Raw genomic sequence first — 22,999 nt, 5'->3', positions numbered from 1 at the left:
GCGAACCAAGGCTGGAGTTCTGCACTTGACAGTGAAGTCCCGGGGAGGAGGGGGGGCGGCGGTGGTGTCGCTGAGCAGAGAGACCTTGTGGGGAGCAGGTTCCTAGTTGCTTGAAAGTCGGGCCTGGGGCTGGGGGCTGGCATTCGGGGTGCTCGCCTTTACAGGTCGGGGCGTTGGGTACAGGAGTCGGGGTGGGGGCGGGTCAGGCCGGGGGGGGGCCCGTACAGGGCCTGCTTTTGGAATACCGCGTTCGATCCCGGTCTCCCCGCCACAGGGAGGACGTCGGGGAACCGGAAAGCACGTTCACGAGGACGTTGCCGGGACCGGCAGGACTGAGTCACGGGGAGGGGTTGGCAGGGGTCGGAATTTATTCTGTGGGAGGACAACGGGTGACCTTACTGCGGTGTATAAAGCCGCGAGGGGACAAATGCATTTGTGGGGACGGGGGATCGAAAACTGGAGGGGCAGAGGTTTAAGGTGAGAGGGGAGAGACTTGAGAAAGAACTGAGGGGCGATTTCTTCACACGGAGAGTGGTGTGAGTATGGAATGGGCCGCCAGATAAAATGGTTGAGTCTGGTACATTAGCATCTTCTAAATAACATTTGGATGGGTAAATGGAGGGGAAGTGTTTGGGGGGATATGCCCACAATTGGAACGAGTTGAGTGGGCACCATGGTCCGCCCGGGACAGTTTGGGCCGAAGGGCCTGCTTCCAAGCCGTGCTACTCTGTGACTCTAATGCTGGTCTCTCTGTTGTAGGAGGGATGTTGTGAAATTTAAAAGGGTTCAGGAAAGGTTTTCCAGGATTCACAACAGAGCCGTAGAGACGCACAGCATGGAAACAGCGTTCAACCCATCTGTGCCGACCCACATGTCCTAAATTAATCTAGCCCCACTTTCCAGCATTTGGCCCCAATCCCTCATAAACCCCTTCCTATCCATGTCTTCATCCAGATGCCTTTTAAATGTTGTAACTGTACCAGCCCTCCGCACCCCCCCCCCAACCCCACCATTTCCTCTGGCAGCTCGCCCCATACACACACCACCCTCAGTGTGAAAAAATTGACCCTTACGTCCCATTCAAATCAGTACCCTCTCGCCCTAAACCTATACCCCTCTCGTTTTGGACTCCTGACCCTGGGGAAATAACACCTTGACTCTTCACCTTATCTATGCCCCTCATGATTTCATGAACCTCTGTTCAGTCACCCCCTCAGCCTCCAACACGCCAGGGAAAATAGACCCAGTCTCTCCTTATAGCTCGAACCCTCCATTCTCGGCGACATGCTTGTAAATTCTTGATGCAAACTTTCCAGTTGAATACCTTGCTTCCCGTGGCAGGGAGACCGGGATGGAACGTGGTAACTCAACAGCGGCCCTGACCGATGTCCTGTACAACCCCCAACATGACCCTCCCGACTCCTGTGACCAACGCACTGACTTCTGCAGCTGTACAGGGCCCTGGTGAGACCGCGCCTGGAGTATGGTGTGCAGGTTTGGTCTCCCAATTTGAGGAAGGACATTCTTGCTATTGAGGGAATGCAGCGTAGGTTCACAAGGTCAATTCCCGGAATGGCGGGACTATCATATGTTGAAAGATTGGAGCGACTGGGCTTGTACCCACTTGAGTTTAGAAGGATGAGAGGGGATCTGATTGAGACGTATAAGATTATTAAGGGATTGGACACTGCGGAGGCAGGAAGCATGTTTCCGCCGATGGGGGAGTCGAGGACCAGAGGACACAGTTTAAAAATAAGGGGTAGGCCATTTAGAACAGAGTTGAGGAGAAACTTCTTCACCCAGAGAGTGGTGGATGTATGGAATGCTCTGCCCCAGAAGGTAGTGGAGGCCAACTCTCTGGATGCTTTCAAGAAAGAGACGGATAGAACTCTTAAAGATAGTGGAATCAAGGGTTATGGGGATAAGGCAGGAACAGGATACTGATTGTGGATGATCAGCCATGATCATAATGAATGGTGGTGCTGGCTCGAAGGGCCGAATGGCCTACTCCAGCACCTCTTGTCTATTGTCTATTGACCCATTAAATCTGTAAGAGCTAATTGGCTGTAAAGCAAATGCTACACCTCACATTTACCCGAATTAAACTCTCTTTGCAACTGCTCAGCCCACTGACCCAGTTGATGCAGAGCGTTTAACCTAGTTGTAATGACTAATTTTATTAATTCCGATTCCTCATGTTAACAAGTATCACAACGCAGAGAGCACTTTGGCTCATTCATTAGCACCGCTGCTGCGTCATGGCGCCAGGGACCCAGGTTCGATTCCACCCACGGGCGACTGTCCGCGTGGAGTTCACACGTTCTCCCTGGGCCTGCGTGGGATTCCTCCGGGAGCTCCGGTTTCCTCCCACAGTCCAAAGGTGTGCAGGTTAGGATGCATTGGCCGTGCTAAATCACCCACAGTGCGGTGGGGTTAGGCTTAGGGAGGTGTAGGTTAGGGCGGGTTGGCCGTGCTAAACTACCCACAGTGCCCCGGGGACGTGCGGGTCAGGGCGGGTTGGCCGTGCTACATTACCCACAGTGCCCCGGGGACGTGCGGGTCAGGGCTGGTTGGCCGTGCTACATTACCCACAGTGCCCCGGGGACGTGCGGGTCAGGGCGGGTTGGCCGTGCTACATTACCCACAGTGCCCCGGGGACGTGCGGGTCAGGGCGGGTTGGCCGTGCTACATTACCCACAGTGCCCCGGGGACGTGCGGGTCAGGGCGGGTTGGCCGTGCTACATTACCCACAGTGCCCCGGGGACGTGCGGGTCAGGGCTGGTTGGCCGTGCTACATTACCCACAGTGCCCCGGGGACGTGCGGGTCAGGGCTGGTTGGCCGTGCTACATTACCCACAGTGCCCCGGGGACGTGCGGGTCAGGGTGGGTTGGCCGTGCTACATTACCCACAGTGCCCCGGGGACGTGCGTGTCTGGGTGGGTTGGCCGTGCTACATTACCCACAGTGCCCCGGGGACGTGCGGGTTAGGGCTGGTTGGCCGTGCTACATTACCCACAGTGCCCCGGGGACGTGCGGGTTAGGGCTGGTTGGCCGTGCTACATTACCCACAGTGCCCCGGGGACGTGCGGGTCAGGGCTGGTTGGCCGTGCTACATTACCCACAGTGCCCCGGGGACGTGCGGGTCAGGGCGGGTTGGCCGTGCTACATTACCCACAGTGCCCCGGGGACGTGCGGGTCAGGGCGGGTTGGCCGTGCTACATTACCCACAGTGCCCCGGGGACGTGCGGGTTAGGGCTGGTTGGCCGTGCTACATTACCCACAGTGCCCCGGGGACGTGCGGGTTAGGGCTGGTTGGCCGTGCTACATTACCCACAGTGCCCCGGGGACGTGCAGGTCAGGGCGGGTTGGCCGTGCTACATTACCCACAGTGCCCCGGGGACGTGCGGGTTAGGGCTGGTTGGCCGTGCTACATTACCCACAGTGCCCCGGGGACGTGCGGGTCAGGGCGGGTTGGCCGTGCTACATTACCCACAGTGCCCCGGGGACGTGCGGGTCAGGGCGGGTTGGCCGTGCTACATTACCCACAGTGCCCCGGGGACGTGCGGGTCAGGGCGGGTTGTAGGGGGTTGGATCTGGGTGGGATGCTATGAGCATCAGCATGTCCTTGTTGGGCCAAAGGGCCTGTTTCCACAGTGTCGGGCCTCCCCAATTCCTGCGATCTTCAGCGCCCTCACCTGGAGGTGGATTCCGACGAATTTTGCAAAGGCCCTGATATTTCAAACAGATGGTGATTAATAAGTTTTAGAGATAGGGTGAGGGCATCGCTAGCTCGGCCAGCATTTTTATGTTACCCATCTCTAATTGAGTCATAGAGCACAGAACATTCCAGCACAGTACAGGCCCTTCGGCCCTCGATGTTGTGCCGACCTGTCATACCGATCTCAAGCCCATCTAACCTACACTATTCCATGTGCGTCCATATGCTTATCCAATGACGACTTAAATGTACCTAAAGTTGGCGAATCTACTACCGTTGTAGGCAAAGCGTTCCATTCCCTTCCTACTCTCTGAGTAAAGAGACTACCTCTGACATCTGTCCTATACCTTTCACCCCTCAATTTAAAGCTGTGCCCCCTCGTCCTCACCGTCACCATCCTAGGAAAAAGGCTCTCCCTATCCACCCTATCTAACCCTCTGATTATTTTATATGTTTCAATTAAGTCACCTCTCAACCTTCTTCTCTCTAATGAAAACAGCCTCAAGTCCCTCAGCCTTTCCTCGTAAGACCTTCCCTCCATACCAGGCAACATCCCAGTAAATCTCCTCTGCACTCTTTCCAAAGCTTCCACATCCTTCTCATAATGCGGTGACCAGAACTGTACGCAATACTCCAAGTGCGGCCGCACCAGAGTTTTGTACAGCTTCACCATAACCTCTTGGTTCCGGAACACGATCCCTCTATTAATAAAAGCTAAAACACTGTATGCCTTCTTAACAGCCCTGTCAACCTGGGTGGCAACTTTCAAGGATCTGTGTACATGGACACCGAGATCTCTCCGCTCATCTACACTACTAAGAATCTTACCATTAGCCCAGTACTTTGCCTTCCGGTTACTCCTACCAAAGTGCATCACCTCACACTTGTAAGTGACAACCACATTGCTGTGGGTCAGGAGTCACATGTAGGCCCAGACCCGGTAAGAATGGCAGTCCCCTTCCCTCAGGAACATTAGTGGACCACATCGGTTTTTCCCAACGATCAGGATGGATTCGCCGTCCTCATTAGATTCTTGCTTCCAGGTTAGAGAGAAAGAAATAGAAAGAGGGGGAGAGAGAGAGAGAGAGAGAGAGAGAGAGAGAGAGAGAGAGAGAGAGAGACTGAGAATGTGGCGGATGGGGGGGGAACAGAGAGCGAGAGAGGGACAGAAACACAGTGAGAGACAGACACAGAGAGGGAGAGACAAAGAGACTGAGACAGAGAGAGAGTGACAGACAAACAGACGGAGAGGCAAATTGAGGGTGAGGTACGGAGGGAAAGACAGAGTGAGAGAGAGAGGGACAGACAGAGAAACAGAGAGATGTGGAGAGTAAGACCGTAAGAAAGACAGTGACATAGTAAGGGTGAGGGCAAGGGGGTGGGGGGAAGAGAGAGAGAGAGAGAGAGAGAGAGAGAGAGAGAGAGAGAGGAAGAGAGAGAGAGAGAGAGAGAGACACGCAGAGACAGCGAGAGGGGGGAAGAGAGAGAGAGAGAGAGACACGCAGAGACAGAGAGAGGGGGGAAGAGAGAGAGACACGCAGAGACAGCGAGAGGGGGGAAGAGAGAGAGAGAGAGACACGCAGAGACAGCGAGAGGGGGGGGAGAGAGAGAGAGAGAGACACGCAGAGACAGAGAGAGGGAGATAGAGAGAGAGAGGGAGACACAGAGACAGAGAGAGGGGGGAAGAGAGAGAGAGAGAGAGACAGAGACAGCGAGAGGGGGGAAGAGAGAGAGAGACACGCAGAGACAGCGAGAGGGGGCAAGAGAGAGAGAGAGAGAGACACAGAGACAGAGAGAGAGAGAGAGAGAGAGACACGCAGAGACAGAGAGAGGGGGGAAGAGAGAGAGAGAGAGAGAGAGAGACAGAGACAGAGAGAGGGAGATAGAGAGAGAGAGAGACACACAGAGACAGAGAGAGGGAGATAGAGAGAGAGAGGGAGACACAGAGACAGAGAGAGGGGGGAAGAGAGAGAGAGAGAGAGACAGAGACAGCGAGAGGGGGGAAGAGAGAGAGAGAGAGAGAGAGAGACACAGAGACAGAGAGAGGGAGATAGAGAGAGAGAGACACAGAGACAGAGAGAAGGGGGAAGAGAGAGGGAGAGAGACACAGAGACAGAGAGAGGGGAGAAGAGAGAGAGAGAGAGAGAGACAGAGAGAGGGGGGAAGAGAGAGAGAGAGAGAGAGAGACAGAGACAGCGAGAGGGGGGAAGAGAGAGAGAGACACGCAGAGACAGCGAGAGGGGGCAAGAGAGAGAGAGAGAGACACAGAGACAGAGAGAGAGAGAGAGACACGCAGAGACAGCGAGAGGGGGGAAGAGAGAGGGAGAGAGAGAGACAGAGAGAGGCGGGAAGAGAGAGAGAGAGAGAGACACGCAGAGACAGAGAGAGGGGGGAAGAGAGAGGGAGAGAGACACAGAGACAGAGAGAGGGGGGAAGAGAGAGGGAGAGAGAGAGAGACAGAGAGAGGCGGGAAGAGAGAGAGAGACACGCAGAGACAGAGAGAGGGGGGAAGAGAGAGAGAGAGAGAGAGACACAGAGACAGAGAGAGGCGGGAAGAGAGAGAGAGAGACACGCAGAGACAGAGAGAGGGGGGAAGAGAGAGGGAGAGAGAGAGAGACAGAGAGAGGCGGGAAGAGAGAGAGAGAGAGACACGCAGAGACAGAGAGAGGGGGGAAGAGAGAGAGAGAGAGACACGCAGAGACAGAGAGAGGGGGGAAGAGAGAGGGAGAGAGAGAGAGACAGAGAGAGGCGGGAAGAGAGAGAGAGAGAGACACGCAGAGACAGAGAGAGGGGGGAAGAGAGAGAGAGAGAGAGAGAGAGAGAGTGAAACAGAGATGAAGACAGAGAGAGACAGAGGGATAAATACAAAGAGGGTATAACAGATAGAGGGATAGAAAGAGAGAGATAAGGACAGAGAGAGAGTGGGAGAGGGTTGTATGTGTGTGTGTGTGTGTGTGTGTGTGTGAGTGAGTGAGTGTGTGAGTGAGTGAGTGTGTGAGTGTGTGAGTGTGTGAGAGGCAGATGTTGAGCATCTTAGCTGAACGAAGCGAGTGCAGCTTCACACTGGAGAGTCCCTGGGAATTTTGCAAGTGGTTGAACTGACGAACGTTCTTGCGCTGAGGGAGCGCACGACCAGAGGACAGGGATATGCAGGGACCCACATGGCGAGGAGGAAGGCGACGACTGAAATGAAATATACCAAAATCAGAGAGCAGGGTGGAAGATACGCGATGAACAGAGACGCGTCGAACTCCCAAATGGCGAAGGAATCAGTGAGACATGTCACAGGACAAAGTCAGACAGAGACTGTCTCTCTGTAAATCTGAACACAGTCCTCCAGAAGATGCCTCACCAATGTTCTGTCAAACTGACATCCCAACTCTTATAGAGATAACGGGAACTGCAGATGTTGGAGAATCCAAGACAACAAAATGCGAGGCTGGATGAACACAGCAGGCCAAGCAGCATCTCAGGAGCACAAAAGCTGACGTTTCGGGCCTGGACCCTTCATCAGAGAGGGGGATGGGGTGAGGGTTCTGGAAGAAATAGGGAGAGAGAGGGGGAGGCGGACCGAAGATGGATAGAGGAGAAGATAGGTGGAGAGGAGAGTGTAGGTGGGGAGGTATGGAGGGGATAGGTCAGTCCAGGGAAGGCAGACAGGTCAAGGAGGCGGGATGAGGTTGGTTGGTGGGAAATGGAGGTGCGGCTTGGGGTGGGAGGAGAGGATAGGTGAGAGGAAGAACAGTTTAGGGAGGCGGGGACAAGCTGGGCTGGTTTTGGGATGCAGTGGAGGAAGAATCCCTTCAACCCCACCACACCCGGCACCTTCCCCTGCAACCGCAGGAAGTGCTACACTTGCCCCCACACCTCCTCCCTCACCCCTATCCCAGGCCCCAAGATGACATTCCATGTTAAGCAGACCTTCACCTGCACATCTGCCAATGTGGTATACTGCATCCAGTGTACCCGGTGTGGCTCCCTCTATATTGGGGAAACCAAGCAGAGGCTTGGGGACCGCTTTGCAGAACACCTCCGCTCAGTTCGCAATAAACAACGGCACCTCCCAGTCGCAAACCATTTCCACTCCCCCTCCCATTCTCTAGATGACATGTCCATCATGGGCCTCCTGCACTGCCACAATGATGCCACCCGAAGGTTTCAGGAACAGCAACTCATATTCCGCCTGGGAACCCTGCAGCCCAATGGTATCAATGTGGACTTCACCAGCTTCAAAATCTCCCCTCACCCCACCGCTTCCCAAAACCAGCCCAGTTCGTCCCCTCCACCCACTGCACCACACAACCAGCCCAGCTCTTCCCCTCCACCCACTGCAACCCAAAACCAGTCCAACCTGTCTCTGCCTCCCTAACCTGTTCTTCCTCTCACCCATCCCTTCCTCCCACCCCAAGACGCACCTCCATCTCCTACGTACTAACCTCATCCCACCTCCTTGACCTGTCCGTCTTCCCTGGACTGACCTATCCCCTCCCTACCTCCCCACCTATACTCTCTCCACCTATCTTCTTTACTCTCCATCTTCGGTCCGCCTCCCCCTCTCTCCCTATTTATTCCAGTTCCCTCACCCCATCCCCCTTTTTCTGATGAAGGGTCTAGGCCCGAAACGTCAGCTTTTGTGCTCCTGAGATGCTGCTTGGCCTGCTGTGTTCATCCAGCTCCACACTTTGTTATCTTAGTTGCTCAGTGATACCCAGTCTGGGTCCCGCCAGGGCCACTTGGCTCCTGACCTCATTGCAGCCTCGGTTCAAACACGGCAAAAGGAGCTGGGCAAAAGAGTGACAGGCCTTGGCTTCGAGGTTACATTCATACCGAGTGTGGCATCAAGGAGCCCCGAGCCAATCAGTGTGGGCGTCAGGAGCAAACGCTCCACAGGTTGGAGTCATACCTGGTCCAGGGGAAGATGGTCATGGCTGTTGGAGGTCCGCCATCTCAGTTCCAGGGACATCTCTGCAGGAGTTCCTCAGGGTGGTGTCCCCAGCCCCCAAACCATCTTCAGCTGCTTCATCAAAGACATTCCCTCCATTGTAAGGTCAGACGTAGGGGCGTTCGTCATTGCACAAGGTTCTGCACCGTTCAACACCCTGGGGCTTACTATTGTCAAGAAACTGAACTGGACTCACTACATAAACTCAGCGGCTACAAGAGCAGGTCAGGAGCTGGGAATACTGCGGTGAGTAACTCATCTCCAGACTCCCCAAAGCCTGTCCACCATCTACAAGGCACAAGTCAGGAGTGTGATGGAATACTCCCCACTTGCCTGGATGGGTGCATCCCCAACAACCCTCAAGGAGCTTGAGACCATCCAGGACAAAGCGGCCGCTTGATTGGCATCAAATCCACAGACATCCCACTCCGTCCACCACCGTTGCTCAGTCACAGCAGTGTGTACTGTCTCCAACACGCACTGCAGATCCTCAGGCAGCTCCTTCCAAACCCATGACCACTTCCATCTAGAAGGACGAGGCCAGCAGAAAAGTGGGACTGCTACCAACTTCAAGTTGCCCCCCCAAGCCACTCACCATCCCGACTAGGAAATCTATCACTGTCGCCGGGTCAAGATCCTGGAATTCTCTCCCTAATATCAACCTACAGCAGGAGGAATGCAGCGGTTCAAGAAGGCAGCTCATCACCACCTTCTCAGGGGCAACCAGGGGCAGCCACTAAATGTTGTCCACATCCAACAAATGAAACAAAAACTCCCCAAAGGTCTAAACAATGAAAGCAAATGAACTAATTGCCTTTATAACCACTCTATCTATATATGATGCAAAGTTCAAAGAATTATGCACCTGAACCCTTCGGTGTCTCTGGTTTACAACTCTACCCAAGGCCGTACCTTTAACTGTACAAGTCCTGCCCTTATTTGTTTTACCAGAGTATGTTACTTCGCATTTATCCAATTTAAACTCCATCTGCCCCTCCTCAGCACATTGACCCAAATGATCAAGATCTCTTTGTAACCATAGGTAACCCTGTTTACTGTACAATCTCTCACCGATCTTGGTGTCATCTGCAAAATTGCTCCCTGTGCCTCCTATATTCTCATCTAAATCTTTAATACACGTGATAAACTAAAGTGGACCCAGCGTCGATCCCAGTGGAACACCACTGGTAACAGGTGCCCGGTCCAAAAAAACAACCCTTCACCAACATTCTCTGTCTCCTTCCAGCCTCACAGTGCCAGGGACCCAGGTTTGATCCCAGCTTCAGGCCACTGTCTGTGCGGAGTTTGCACGTTCTCCCCGTGTCTGCGTGGGTTTCCTCCGGGTGCTCCGGTTTCCTCCCACAGTCCAAAGATGTGCAGGCTAGGTGGATCGGCCATGCTAAATTGCCCGTAGTGTTCAGGGGTGTGTGGGTTACAGGGGGATGGGTCTGGGTGGGATGCTTCAAGGGGCGGTGTGGACTTGTTGGGCTGAAGGGCCTGTTTCCACACTGTAGGGAACCTAATCTTCTCAGCTACTTCCTCAGAAAACACAATCATTTTTGTGAGACATGATTTCCCTCACACCAAACCATGCTGGCTATCCCTCATCGCTAACTGCCACTACAAATGTATCTAAATGTTATCTCTCAGAATCACTTCCAACAATTTACCCAGCACCAGAGACAGACTCACAGGCCTATGTTTCCCAAGCTTCTCTTTATGCCCTTTCTTAAATAAAGGCATAAAATTAGCCATTCTCCAGCCATCTGCACCTCACCCGTAGTTATAGATGATGAAGAAATATTTCTGGCAGATTTCCTCCCTAACTTTTCGCAATGTCTGGGGATACACTAGGTCAGATCACAGTGACCTCCAGCGGTTCCTCTTCAGTAACATGACTTGTTTTCAAACCATCAACATTTATTTCCCTGAGTTCTCATTAGCCTCCATTTCTTCCTCACACCCCCCAGGAAAAACTGACACGAAATTTTCATTTAATTTCTGCCCCATCTCCTGAGGGCCAACACAAAGATCATTAGGGGGCCCCACTCTCTCTGCAGTTGCTCTCTCAGTCTTAATGCATTTGTCGAATCTCTTTGGATTATCCTTAACATAAGATAAAAGGAAGCAGAAAAGGATTCAAGGAAGGAATCCAGAGGACCAAAAGGGACCATGAAATGACTTTGACAAGTAGGACTAAGGAGAATCCCAAGGCATTATTTTCGACTCCCTCTTTCAGAAAAAGAGCAAAGGGGTCTTGTCTTTCAATTTCCTTTTAGTTCGAAGCTTTACTCTGTAACCTCGTGTTCTCCCTGTCCCTAGGGGTGTTTGGTGTGGGGGACAGTGTGGAGGGAACTTTATTCTGTATCTAACCCCGTGCTGTCCCTGTCCCTGGGAGTCTTTGATGGTGGGGGGGGGGAGCAGTTTTGAAGAAGCTTTACCCTGTATCTAACTCCCTGCTGTACCTGTCCCTGGGAGTGTTGAATGGGGGAACAGTGTAGAGGGAGCTTTACTCAGTATCCAACCCTGTGCTGTCCCTGGGAGTGTGTGATGGGTTAGTGTAGAGAGAGCTTTACCCTGTATCTAGCCCCCTGTCCCTAGGAGTGTTTGACTGGGGGGAGGGACAGTGTAGAGGGAGCTCTATTCTGTATCTAACCCCCTGTCCCTGGGAATGTTTGACTGGGGGAAGGGACAGTGTGGAGGGAGCTTTACTCTATATCTAACCCCGTGCTGTCCCTGTCCCTGGGAGTCTTTGATGGTGGGGGGGGGTTGGGGAGCAGTTTTGAAGAAGCTTTACCCTGTATCTAACTCCCTGCTGTACCTGTCCCTGGGAGTGTTGAATGGGGGAACAGTGTAGAGGGAGCTTTACTCAGTATCCAACCCTGTGCTGTCCCTGGGAGTGTGTGATGGGTGAGTGTAGAGAGAGCTTTACCCTCTATCTAGCCCCCTGTCCCTAGGAGTGTTTGACTGGGGGGAGGGACAGTGTAGAGGGAGCTCTATTCTGTATCTAACCCCCTGTCCCTGGGAATGTTTGACTGGGGGAAGGGACAGTGTGGAGGGAGCTTTACTCTGTATCTAACCCCGTGCTGTCCCTGTCCCTGTGAATCTTAGAGGGAGGAAACAACACTGGGGTTTGCGCAGGCGCCACCGGGCACTGCCGTGCCGGCGACTGGGTGAGTGCGCAGACGCAGCAGTGCCGGCACGGGCGCACGCGCTTCTGCACGTCCACAGCCGCCATTTTCCCGCCGAGAGGAAGGAGGAGGAGGAGCGGCAACGTCGCCGCTAGCGGCGGAGCCCCTCCGCGGAGACTTCCACACACCGGCAGCGACATCGCGAAGCTGCAATCGGTAAGCGACTTGGCCCTGGATCATCCCCCGGCGGCGCCCTCCACGGAGCCAGTGGCCTACACGATTCTCGAATAGGGCGGTTTCACACGCGCGGGGCAGTGTGGGTAGACTGGACGCCATTGCTTCCTATTGACGCGCAGTTTATGTCAAATTGTTGATTATCTGACTAAAATGAACAGATTGACCCCACTTTTTCTGAGATTATTATTGATTATATATCTCACTGACATTATTACATTAAATCCACTAAATCTCGGATCCTTAATGATTATTTTACTCGGAAGATTACTTTGAGCACCTCCACTCTCTGTGATTATCACACTCTCGATCGAACACCTCATTCCGCCCACCTTTGCATCAGCTGCAGACGTTGCACTTATGTGGTCTGTTGCAAAACCCTACTCAGTGTTGTACATCGAAAGGAGCAGAGCTTTTATTAATACGCGCTGTTGTGTCTATCCCATGTTTTATTCCCATCTGTGGATGAAATAAGCCACTGCTTGTTCCATTACATTTATATCCTTAATCCCAGTCACCCTTTGGGTGCTCAGTTTTACTGCCAAGCAGATCCCATGTCACCTCATTGAATTTTTGATTGTGTATTAACAGAGTATTCTCTCACTGGCCTATTAACAGAGGCTGACACTAAATTTTGATGGTGTTAATAGATACCATCAACTGTATCACCCTTATCCACCTTCGAGTGCTACTTAAGTACTTACCTTGAAGCCAGCGGGTCTTTTTTGCAGCGGAGAGCGGCGCGAGCTGGGCGGACGTGAGGTCAGGGCAGAGAGGCAGTTGGGAAGGTAAGTGAGTGCTATTTAAGTACTTACCTCGAAGCCAGCGGGTCCTTTTTGCAGCGGAGAGTGGCACGAGCCAGGCGGACGTGAGGTCAGGGCAGAGAGGCAGTTGGGAAGGTGAGTGAGTGCTATTTAAGTACTTACCTCGAAGCCAGCGGGTCCTTTTTGCAACGGAGTGCTGTTTAAGGAGGTGTGTTCTCAGCTGCAGGTCCTACACGGTAGGGCCTCCCTCCCACCCTCCTCCTCTAACCTAATTAAGAGTCCACAGACTCACAGCAAACACACAAGGGCTGAGGGAAGTGCCTGGTGAGTAAAGTGCGAGTCTTCGGTGAAGAGGCTCAATGAGGAGATTACGCCACTGTTGAAGAGGGTGAAGACATGACTGCGAAGCTGATTCAGTGTGCTGCATGCATGATGTGGGAGGTCAGGGACACTGATGATGTTTCTGGCTCCTATAACTGTGGTAAGTGTGTACACATTCAGCTTCTGAAGGAGGTTGTTGCAGCACTGAAGAAAGAACTAGAAGACCCCAGGCTCATCCGAGAGAATGAGAATTTTCTGGACAGGACCTTCAGCAAGGTCACTACACTGAGGATACCTGAAGAGAGAAGGGGGATGTCGATGACAAAAGAAGACATGAATGAAGTACAAGTGACCCCAAGGGAAGCACCTATTGTAATCAGGCTGTCTGTCTTGGAAACTGCCGAGACAGACAACACTGCCAGTCCGAGAGGTGGGCAGGTCTGCGAGTCAGAAATTGCTGTAGAGGCAGAGCTGAGAAGTCAGACATCATGGAGAGCTGCGGTAATAGGGGACTCCATTGTGAGAGGGACTGACAAGGGTTTCTGCGGCAACAGGCGAGATTTGAGGATGGTGTGTTACCTTCCTGGTGCCAGGATCCAGGACGTCACTGACAGAGGGCAGAGAATCCTCGAGGGTGAAGGTGAAGAACCAGAGGTGCTGGTGCATGTCGGCACTAATGACGTCGGGAAGAAAAGGAGGAGCATTCTACAGCGGGACTTCAGAGAACTCGGAAGAAGGCTGAAAAGCAGGACTTCCAGGGTAGTTATCTCTGGTTTGCTTCCAGTTCTTCGGGCTGGAGAGGGCAGGAACAGAGAGATAATGGACCTGAACATGTGGCTGTGGGACTGGTGTTGGAAGCAAGGATTTAAATTCTTGGATCACTGGGGTATGTTTTGGGGTTAGAATAAATTGTACAGGAGGGATGGTTTGCATCTTGATAATCGGGGGACCAGCTTTCTGGCAGGCAGGTTTGCCACTGCGACACAGGTGTGTTTAAACTCAGTCATGGGGGGGAGGGGCCAAGCTGGAAATTTAAGAAAGAAGTTAAAGGCAAAGTGAGAATAAGAGAGGTTAAGAAGGACAACAGAATCAACAGAGCAGAAAACTCAAGAAGGGATTGTACAGTGTGGCCAAGTGAAATAGGGATTGATAGGAAGGGTGAGGGGAGAAACAAATTAAAAATATTATATATGAATACACGAAGCATAAGAAATAAGGCGGATGAGCTTGAGGCTCAGTTGGAAGTTGGCAAGTATGGTGTTGTGGGGATAACTGAGACGTGGCTTCAAGTGGACAGGGCCTGGGAAATGAATATTCAAAGCTATACGTGCTATCGAAAGGACAGACTGATAGGCAGAGGGGGTGGGGTGGCCCTGTTGGTGAGGAATGATATTCGGTCCCTTGCGAGGGGGGACATAGAGTCAGTATGGATAGAGCTGAGAAATTCTAAGGGTAGAAAGACCCTAATGGGAGTTATCTACAGACCCCCAAACAGTAGTCAGGAGGTAGGGTGCAGGTTGAATCAGGAGTTGAAATTGGCCTGTCACAAAGGTCTCACTACAGTTGTTATGGGAGATTTCAACATGCGGGTAGACTGGGAGAATCAGGATGGTACTGGACCCCAAGAAAGGCAGTTTGTACAGTGCCTCCGAGATGGATTCTTAGAACAGCTTGTACTGGAGCCTACCAGGGAGGTGAAAAAAAATGGTTCCAACTAAAATTGGGCCCTTGAAGTCAGAAACGGGTGAATTTATTGTGGGGAACGAGGAAATAGCAGATGAGTTGAATAGGTGCTTTGGATCTGTCTTCACTAGGGAATACACAAGCAATCTCCCAGATGCAGTAGTGGCTGAAGGACCGAGGGAAATGGACGAACTGAAGGGTATTTATATTAGGCAGGAAATGGTATTGGATAGACTGTTAGGTCTGAAGGCTGATAAGTCCCTGGGACATGATGGACTGCATCCCAGAGGTGGCTCTAGAAATTGTGGACGCGTTGGTAACTATTTTCCAAGGTTCTATAGATTCAGGATCAGTTCCTGTGGATTGTAGGGTGGCAAATGTTGTCCCACTTTTCAAGAAAGGAGGGAGAGAGAAAACAGGGAATTACAGACCGGTTAGCCTGACGTCAGTGGTGGGAAAGATGCTGGAGTCCATTATAAAAGATGAAATTACGACTGATTTGGACAGCAGTAACAGAATAGGTCAGAGTCAGCATGGATTTACAAAGGGGAAATCGTGCTTGACTAATCTTCTGGAATTTTTTGAGGATGTATCTATGAAGATGGATAAGGGAGAGCCAGTGGATGTAGTGTACCTGGACTTTCAGAAAGCCTTTGATAAAGTCCCACACAGGAGATTGGTGAACAAAATTAGGGCACATGGTATTGGGGGCAAAATACTGGCTTGGATTGAAAATTGGCTGGCTGACAGGAAGCAGAGAGTAGTGATAAACGGGTCCCTTTCGGAATGGCAGGCAGTGACCAGTGGGGTACCTCAAGGATCGGTGCTGGGACCGCAGCTGTTTATATTAATGATATAGACAAAGGCATTAGAAGTAATATGAGCAAATTTGCTGATGACACAAAGTTGGGTGGCAGTGTGAAATGTGAGGAGGATGTTATGAGAATATAGGGTGACTTGGACAGGCTAGGTGAGTGGACGGATGCATGGCAGATGCAGTTTAATGTGAATAAATGTGTGGTTATACACTTTGGTGGCAAGAACAGGAAGGCAGATTACTATCTAAATGGAGTCAAGTTAGGTAAAGGGGAAGTACAACGAGATCTAGGTGTTCTTGTACATCAGTCAATGAAAGCAAGCATGCAGGTACAGCAGGTAGTGAAGAAAGCTAATAGCATGCTGGCCTTCATAACAAGAGGAATTGAGTACAGGAGCAAAGAGGTCCTTCTGCAGCTGTACAGGGCCCTGGTGAGACCGTGCCTGGAGTATGGTGTGCAGGTTTGGTCTCCCAATTTGAGGAAGGACATTCTTGCTATTGAGGGAATGCAGCGTAGGTTCACAAGGTCAATTCCCGGAATGGCGGGACTATCATATGTTGAAAGATTGGAGCGACTGGGCTTGTATACACTTGAGTTTAGAAGGATGAGAGGGGATCTGATTGAGACGTATAAGATTATTAAGGAATTGGACACTGCGGAGGCAGGAAGCATGTTTCCGCCGATGGGTGAGTCCAGGACCAGAGGACACATTTTAAAAATAAGGGGTAGGCCATTTAGAACAGAGTTGAGGAAAAACTTCTTCACCTGGAGAGTGGTGGATGTATGGAATGCTCTGCCCCAGAAGGTAGTGGAGGCCAACTCTCTGGATGCTTTCAAGAAAGATATAGACAGAGCTCTTAAAGATAGTGGAATCAAGGGTTATGGGGATAAGGCAGGAACAGGATACTGATTGTGGATGATCAGCCATGATTATAATGAATGGTGGTGCTGGCTCGAAGGGCTGAATGGCCTACTCCAGCACCTATTGTCTATTGAGTCATGGAATCACACAGCACAGAAACAAAACCCTTCAATCCAACTGGTTCATGCTGACCATAAACCCAAACGAAGCTATGCTGCATGGCTGCTCCTGGCCCATATCGCTTCAAACCTCTCCGATTCACATATTTTTCCAATCGCCTTTTTAACATTGTAACTGTGCCTGCATCCACCACAGACTCAGGAAGTTCATTCCACTCACAAAACACCCCCTGCGTAAAAAAAAAATTGACCCTCATGCCTTTTTCAAATCTCTCTCTCTCTCTCTCACCTTAAAAAATCTTGAAATCCTCCATCCTATCGAAAAGACGACAGCCAATAATTCTAACTATACCCCTCATTATTTTATAACCCTCTGTAAAGTTGCCTCTCAAACTCTGACGGTCGAGTGAAAAGCAAGCCCCAGCCTATCCAGTCCGTCTTTATAATGCAGATCTGCAATTCCCGGCAACATCCTGGTGCGTCTCTTCTGAACCCTCTGCAGCTTATTAATATCCTTCCGAGACAGTGTGACCAGAACTGCACACGCTACTGCAAAAGAGGACTCACCAGCGTCCTGTACAAGCTCAACATGACGTCCCAACTATGATACTTAAATGACTGAGCAATGAAGGCAAGCGAGCCAAACACCTCTTTAACCACCCTGTCGATGCATAATGCAAACTTCAAAGAATTATATATCTGAGTCCCTGGGTCCGTGCGTTTTACCTCACAACCCAAGGCCCTAACTTTGGCATCCATTTGTTGACAGCAGTGTTTTTGGTGAATGTTCTAGTGTCCCTGACTGTCATCTTTCTCTTGTCTGGGCAGGCAATGGAGGGTGAGGGGCAGCAGCAGGCGTCGGAGGCCCCTGCCGGACCCTCGGGCGAGGGGTCGGGCCCCAACTTCCAGTGCTCGGAATGCGGCAAGCTGTTTCGCTGGGCGTGTGTGCTGGAGACGCACCAGAGGTACCACAGCGGCGAACGGCCCTTCGAGTGCCCGGTCTGCGGCAAGGGATTCGCCACGTCCGGCAACCTGGCGGACCACCAGCGGGCGCACAGCGGCGAGCGGCCATTCCGGTGCCCGCTGTGCGGGAAGCGCTTCGTCTCGTCCAGCAACCTAATCGCCCACCGGCGCACGCACACCGGCGAGCGGCCGTACAAGTGCACGGTCTGCGGCAAGGGGTTCGCGGCGTCACCGAATCTGGCCGTGCATCAGCGCACCCACACCGGCGAGCGGCCCTACCGCTGCACCGACTGTGGCAAGGCCTTCGCCGAGTCTGGAAAGCTGTCCCGGCACCGGCGCATCCATGGTGGCCGGCGTCCGTTCGCCTGCCCGGTGTGCGGCCGCGGCTTCCTGGAGCAGGGCAGGTTGGCGCAGCACGAGCGGCTCCACGCCGGGCACCGCCCTTTTGGCTGCGGCGCCTGTGGCAAGGGATTCGCCAGTGCCGGCGGCCTGCTGGCCCACCAGCGCACCCACACTGGCGAGCGGCCGTTCCGCTGCGCCGCCTGCGGCAAGGGCTTCGTTACCTCCAGCAACCTGAGTGCCCACCAGCGCACCCACACTGGCGAGCGGCCGTTCCCCTGCGCCGCCTGTGGCCGCGCCTTCCTGGAGCCCAGCAAGCTAGCCCGCCACCGGCGCGTACACACCGGCGAGAGACCCTTCCTGTGTGCCGCCTGCGGCAAGGCTTTCACCCGCGCCGGCTCACTGCGAAGCCACCAGCGACTGCACGGTCCCACCGCGGTGGCCGTTTGAGTGTGCGGCACGCTCGCCTTTGCGCCCACTGTGCCCTCTTTGTGGAGGTTTACAGCACAGATACAAACCTGTGCTGACCCGGAAAGCCTAAGTTAATCCGGCCCCGTTTGCCAGCATTTGGCCCCTATCACTCGAAACCCTTCCTATCCATGCACCGATCCGGATGCCGAATAAATGTTGTCATTGTCCCTCCAGCATGTCCTCTGGCAGCACACGCACCACCCTCTGCGAGAAAACGTTAAACCTTCGGGGCCCATTCCCACTCTCACCTTAAACCTGTGCCCCTCCAGTTTTGGGCTCCCCCCTACCCTTGGGGAAGAAGACCTCGGCTATTCACCCTATCCATGCCTCTCATGATTTTGTAAGCCTCCATAAGGCCATGCCCCCTCAGCCTCCCAATCTCCATGGAAAGTAGCCCACAGCAGTGTCCTGTCTCCACATTACAATGTCCTGTGTACACACTGTGGCATCCCATTTACACAGTGCATCATTTATACATCGCTTCCCTTGTAGCCACTGCACTGTCCCTTTTACACACTGCTGTGGCGATGTCCCATTTACACGTCGTACAGACCACCTCCTGCAGACAGAGTCTGGAGACTTTCGATGGGGGTGACAGGAGTGGGGAGTTGCTAAGCTTGACTGCTGGGGACCAGGACAGAAGAGGGAAGGTGTGGATCGTGTTGGCTAATGATTCTGGTCACCAGTATACAGAGTCAGAAAAGGGAACATTCTGCTGTAAATAATCAGAGCGGACCCTCCGACAGTGCCCGCTCCCTCAGCACTGACCCTCCGACAGTGAGGTGCTCCCTCAGCGCTGACCCTCCGACAGTACCCACTCCCTCAGCACTGACCCTCCGACAGTGCCCGCTCCCTCAGCGCTGACCCTCCGACAGTGCCCGCTCCCTCAGCACTGACCCTCCGACAGTGCCCGCTCCCTCAGCACTGACCCTCCGACAGTGAGGTGCTCCCTCAGCGCTGACCCTCCGACAGTACCCACTCCCTCAGCACTGACCCTCCGACAGTGCCCGCTCCCTCAGCACTGACCCTCTGACAGTGCCTGCTCCCTCAGCACTGACCCTCTGACAGCGCCCGCTCCCTCAGCGCTGACCCTCCGACAGTGCCCGCTCTTCAGCGCTGACCCTCCAACAGTGCCCGCTCCCTCAGCACTGACCCTCCAACAGTGCCCGCTCCCTCAGCACTGACCCTCCGACAGTGCCCGCTCCCTCAGCACTGACCCTCCGACAGTGCCCGCTCCCTCAGCACTGAACCTCCGACAGCGCCCGCTCCCTCAGCGCTGGCCCTCCGACAGTGCCCGCTCCCTCAGCGCTGACCCTCCGACAGTGCCCGCTCCCTCAGCACTGACCCTCCAACAGTGCCCGCTCCCTCAGCACTGACCCTCCGACAGTGCCCGCTCCCTCAGCGCTGACCCTCTGACAGTGCCCGCTCCCTCAGCACTGACCCTCCGACAGTGCCCGTTTTCTCAGCACTGACCCTCCGACAGCGCCCGCTCCCTCAGCGCTGGCCCTCCGACAGTGCCCGCTCCCTCAGCGCTGACCCTCCGACAGTGCCCGCTCCCTCAGCACTGACCCTCCGACAGTGCCCATTCTCTCAGCGCTGACCCTCCGACAGTGCCCGCTCCCTCAGCACTGACCCTCCGACAGTGCCCGCTCCCTCAGCGCTGACCCTCTGACAGTGCCCGCTCCCTCAGCACTGACCCTCCGACAGTGCCCGTTTTCTCAGCACTGACCCTCCGACAGCGCCCGCTCCCTCAGCGCTGGCCCTCCGACAGTGCCCGCTCCCTCAGCGCTGACCCTCCGACAGTGCCCGCTCCCTCAGCACTGACCCTCCGACAGTGCCCATTCTCTCAGCGCTGACCCTCCGACAGTGCCCGCTCCCTCAGCGCTGACCCTCCGACAGTGCCCGCTCCCTCAGCACTGACCCTCCGACAGTGCCCGCTCCCTCAGCACTGACCCTCCGACAGTGCCCGCTCCCTCAGCACTGACCCTCCGACAGTGCCCGCTCCCTCAGCACTGACCCTCCGACAGTGCCCGCTCCCCAGCACTGACCCTCCGACAGTGCCCGCTCCCTCAGCACTGACCCTCCGACAGTGCCCGCTCCCTCAGTGCTGACCCTCCGACAGTGCCCGCTCCCTCAGCACTGACCCTCCGACAGTTCCCGCTCCCTCAGCACTGACCCTCCGACAGTGCCCGCTCCCTCAGCACTGACCCTCCGACAGTGCCCGCTCCCTCAGCACTGACCCTCTGACAGTGCCCGCTCCCTCAGCGCTGACCCTCTGACAGTGCCCGCTCCCTCGGCGCTGACCCTCCGACAGTGCCCGCTCCCTCAGCACTGACCCTCCGACAGTGCGCGCTCCCTCAGCACTGACCCTCCGACAGTGCGCGCTCCCTCAGCACTGACCCTCCGACAGTGCCCGCTCCCTCAGCACTGACCCTCCGACAGTGCCCGCTCCCTCAGCACTGACCCTCCGACAGTGCCCGCTCCCTCAGCACTGACCCTCCGACAGTGCCCGCTCCCTCAGCGCTGACCCTCCGACAGTGCCCGCTCCCTCAGCGCTGACCCTCCGACAGTGCCCGCTCCCTCAGCGCTGACCCTCCGACAGTGAGGTGAGAGTGACAGCGTGCAACATCAAGACTGCATTTGATCAAGCGTGTCAGCAAGGAGCCCTGGCAAAACTGGAATCAATGGGCATCGGGGGCAAACTCAGTCCTGGCAAGGACTTACGTGACACATTGGAAGATGGTCATGGGTTGTTGGAGGTCAGTCATCTTAGCTCCAGGGCATCTCTGCAGGAGTTCCTCAGGCTAATGTCCCAAACAGGCCCCGAACCATCTTCTGCTGCTTCATCCATGACCTTCCCTCCATTACAAGGCCAGACGTGGGGACATTTTTGCCGATGATTGCACAAGGCTCAGGACCGTTCGTCCCCCTCCTCAGATACTGAAGCAGCCCGTGTCCAAATGTAACAGGCTCTGGACAATGTCCAGGCTTGGGCTGACAAGTGGTAAGTGACATTCACGCCCCACAAATACCAGGCTATCACTGTCACCAATGCGAGAGAATCTAACCACTGCCCGCTTGACATTCAATGGCGTTACCATCACGGAATACCGTCCCCGACCCCACTGTCAACATTATGGGGGTCACCATTGACCGGAAACTGAAGTGGACTTGCCACATGAACACAGCTATGCGAGCGGGACAGAGCCTGGGAGCCCTGCAGCGAGTAACTCACCTCCCGACTTCACGTCGAAGCCTGGCAAGGCACAACTCAGGAGTGTGAGGGAATGCTTTAAACTTGGCTAGATGGCTTTGGGTCCCCAAGCTGTCGAGAAGCTCGACACCCTTCCAGGACACGGCAGCCCCCTTGGTTGTCGCAGCTTCCACCATTTGCCACCACCGACGCTCAGTAACAGCAGCGTGTACCATCTGCAAGATGCACTGAATAAATAGAAACCTCGTGTAGCTCCTTCCAAGGCAACAGCTATTCAGATCTAGAAGGACAAGGGTAGCACCTACGCGGGAACGCCACTTTCTGCAAGCTGCGAGCCACTCAGCATCCTGACTTGGACATACGTCGGCCGTTCCTTCACTGTCGCTGGATCTGAATCCTGGAATTCCATCCCTAAGAGCGTTTTGGGCCAAGCTATAGCATGTGGACTGCAGCGGCTCGAGAACGAAGCTCACCAGCAGCTTCTGAATGGCAACTCGGGACAGGGGTAATAAATGCTGGGCCCGTCCGGAGCTGTAAATGTCCCATGAGCGAATAAAAGAATATTTACAGCATGTGTCCGGGAGTGTGTTAATATGTACAGGGTGTTTTCCCCCCCCCTGGGGAGAGTGTGTTAGTATTTACAGGGTATTCCCCCCCGGGGAGAGTGTGTTAATATTTACAGGGTGTTTCCCCCCCCCCCCGCCGTTGAGAGTGTGTTAATATTTACAGGGTCTTCCCCCCCCGGGGAGAGTGTGTTAATATTTACAGGGTCTTCCCCCCCCGGGGAGAGTGTGTTAATATTTACAGGGTGTTCCCCCCCCGACCCCGGGGAGAGTGTGTTAATATTTACAGGGTGTGTCCCCCGGGAGAGTGTGTTAATATTTACAGGGTGTTCCCCCCCCGACCCCGGGGAGAGTGTGTTAATATTTACAGGGTGTTCCCCCCCCCCCGGGGAGAGTGTGTTAATATTTACAGGCTGTTCCCCCCCCACCCTCAGGGAGAGTGTGTTAGTATTTACAGGGTGTTTCCCCCCCGGGGAGAGTGTGTTAATATTTACAGGGTGTTCCCCCCCCCGGGGAGAGTGTGTTAATATTTACAGGGTGTTTCCCACCCCCCCCGGGTGGAGTATGAGAATATTTACAGGGTGTCCCCCCCGGGAGAGTGTGTTAATATTTACAGGGTGTTCCCCCCCCCGGGGAGAGTGTGTTAATATTTACAGGGTGTTCCCCCCCCCCGGGGAGAGTGTGTTAATATTTACAGGGTGTTTCCCCTCCGCCCCGTTGAGAGTGTGTTAATATTTACAGGGTGTTCCCCCCCCCCACCCCGGGGAGAGTGTGTTAATATTTACAGGGTGCCCCCCTGGGGAGAGTGTGTTAATAATTACAGGGTGTTCCCCCCCCCGAGGAGAGTGTGTTAATAT

General features: G+C 54.0%; 1 protein-coding gene across 1 annotated transcript; it reads left to right on the top strand.

The window, feature by feature from the left end:
- Positions 1–1,351: 1,351 nt before the first annotated feature.
- LOC132207161 (zinc finger protein 501-like) lies at positions 1,352–22,151 on the top strand. The gene is made up of 4 exons (XM_059642337.1): positions 1,352–1,451; positions 8,474–8,608; positions 11,772–12,007; positions 17,421–22,151. Exons 1-4 carry the CDS (start codon positions 1,352–1,354, stop codon positions 18,342–18,344), a joined length of 1,395 nt encoding a protein of 464 aa, XP_059498320.1. The 3' UTR covers positions 18,345–22,151.
- The last annotated feature ends 848 nt before the right edge of the window (positions 22,152–22,999 follow it).

Source organism: Stegostoma tigrinum, chromosome 44 (assembly GCF_030684315.1).
Source record: "Stegostoma tigrinum isolate sSteTig4 chromosome 44, sSteTig4.hap1, whole genome shotgun sequence".
Taxonomy (NCBI): domain Eukaryota; kingdom Metazoa; phylum Chordata; class Chondrichthyes; order Orectolobiformes; family Stegostomatidae; genus Stegostoma; species Stegostoma tigrinum.
This window is presented reverse-complemented; position numbering and strand designations above follow the sequence as displayed.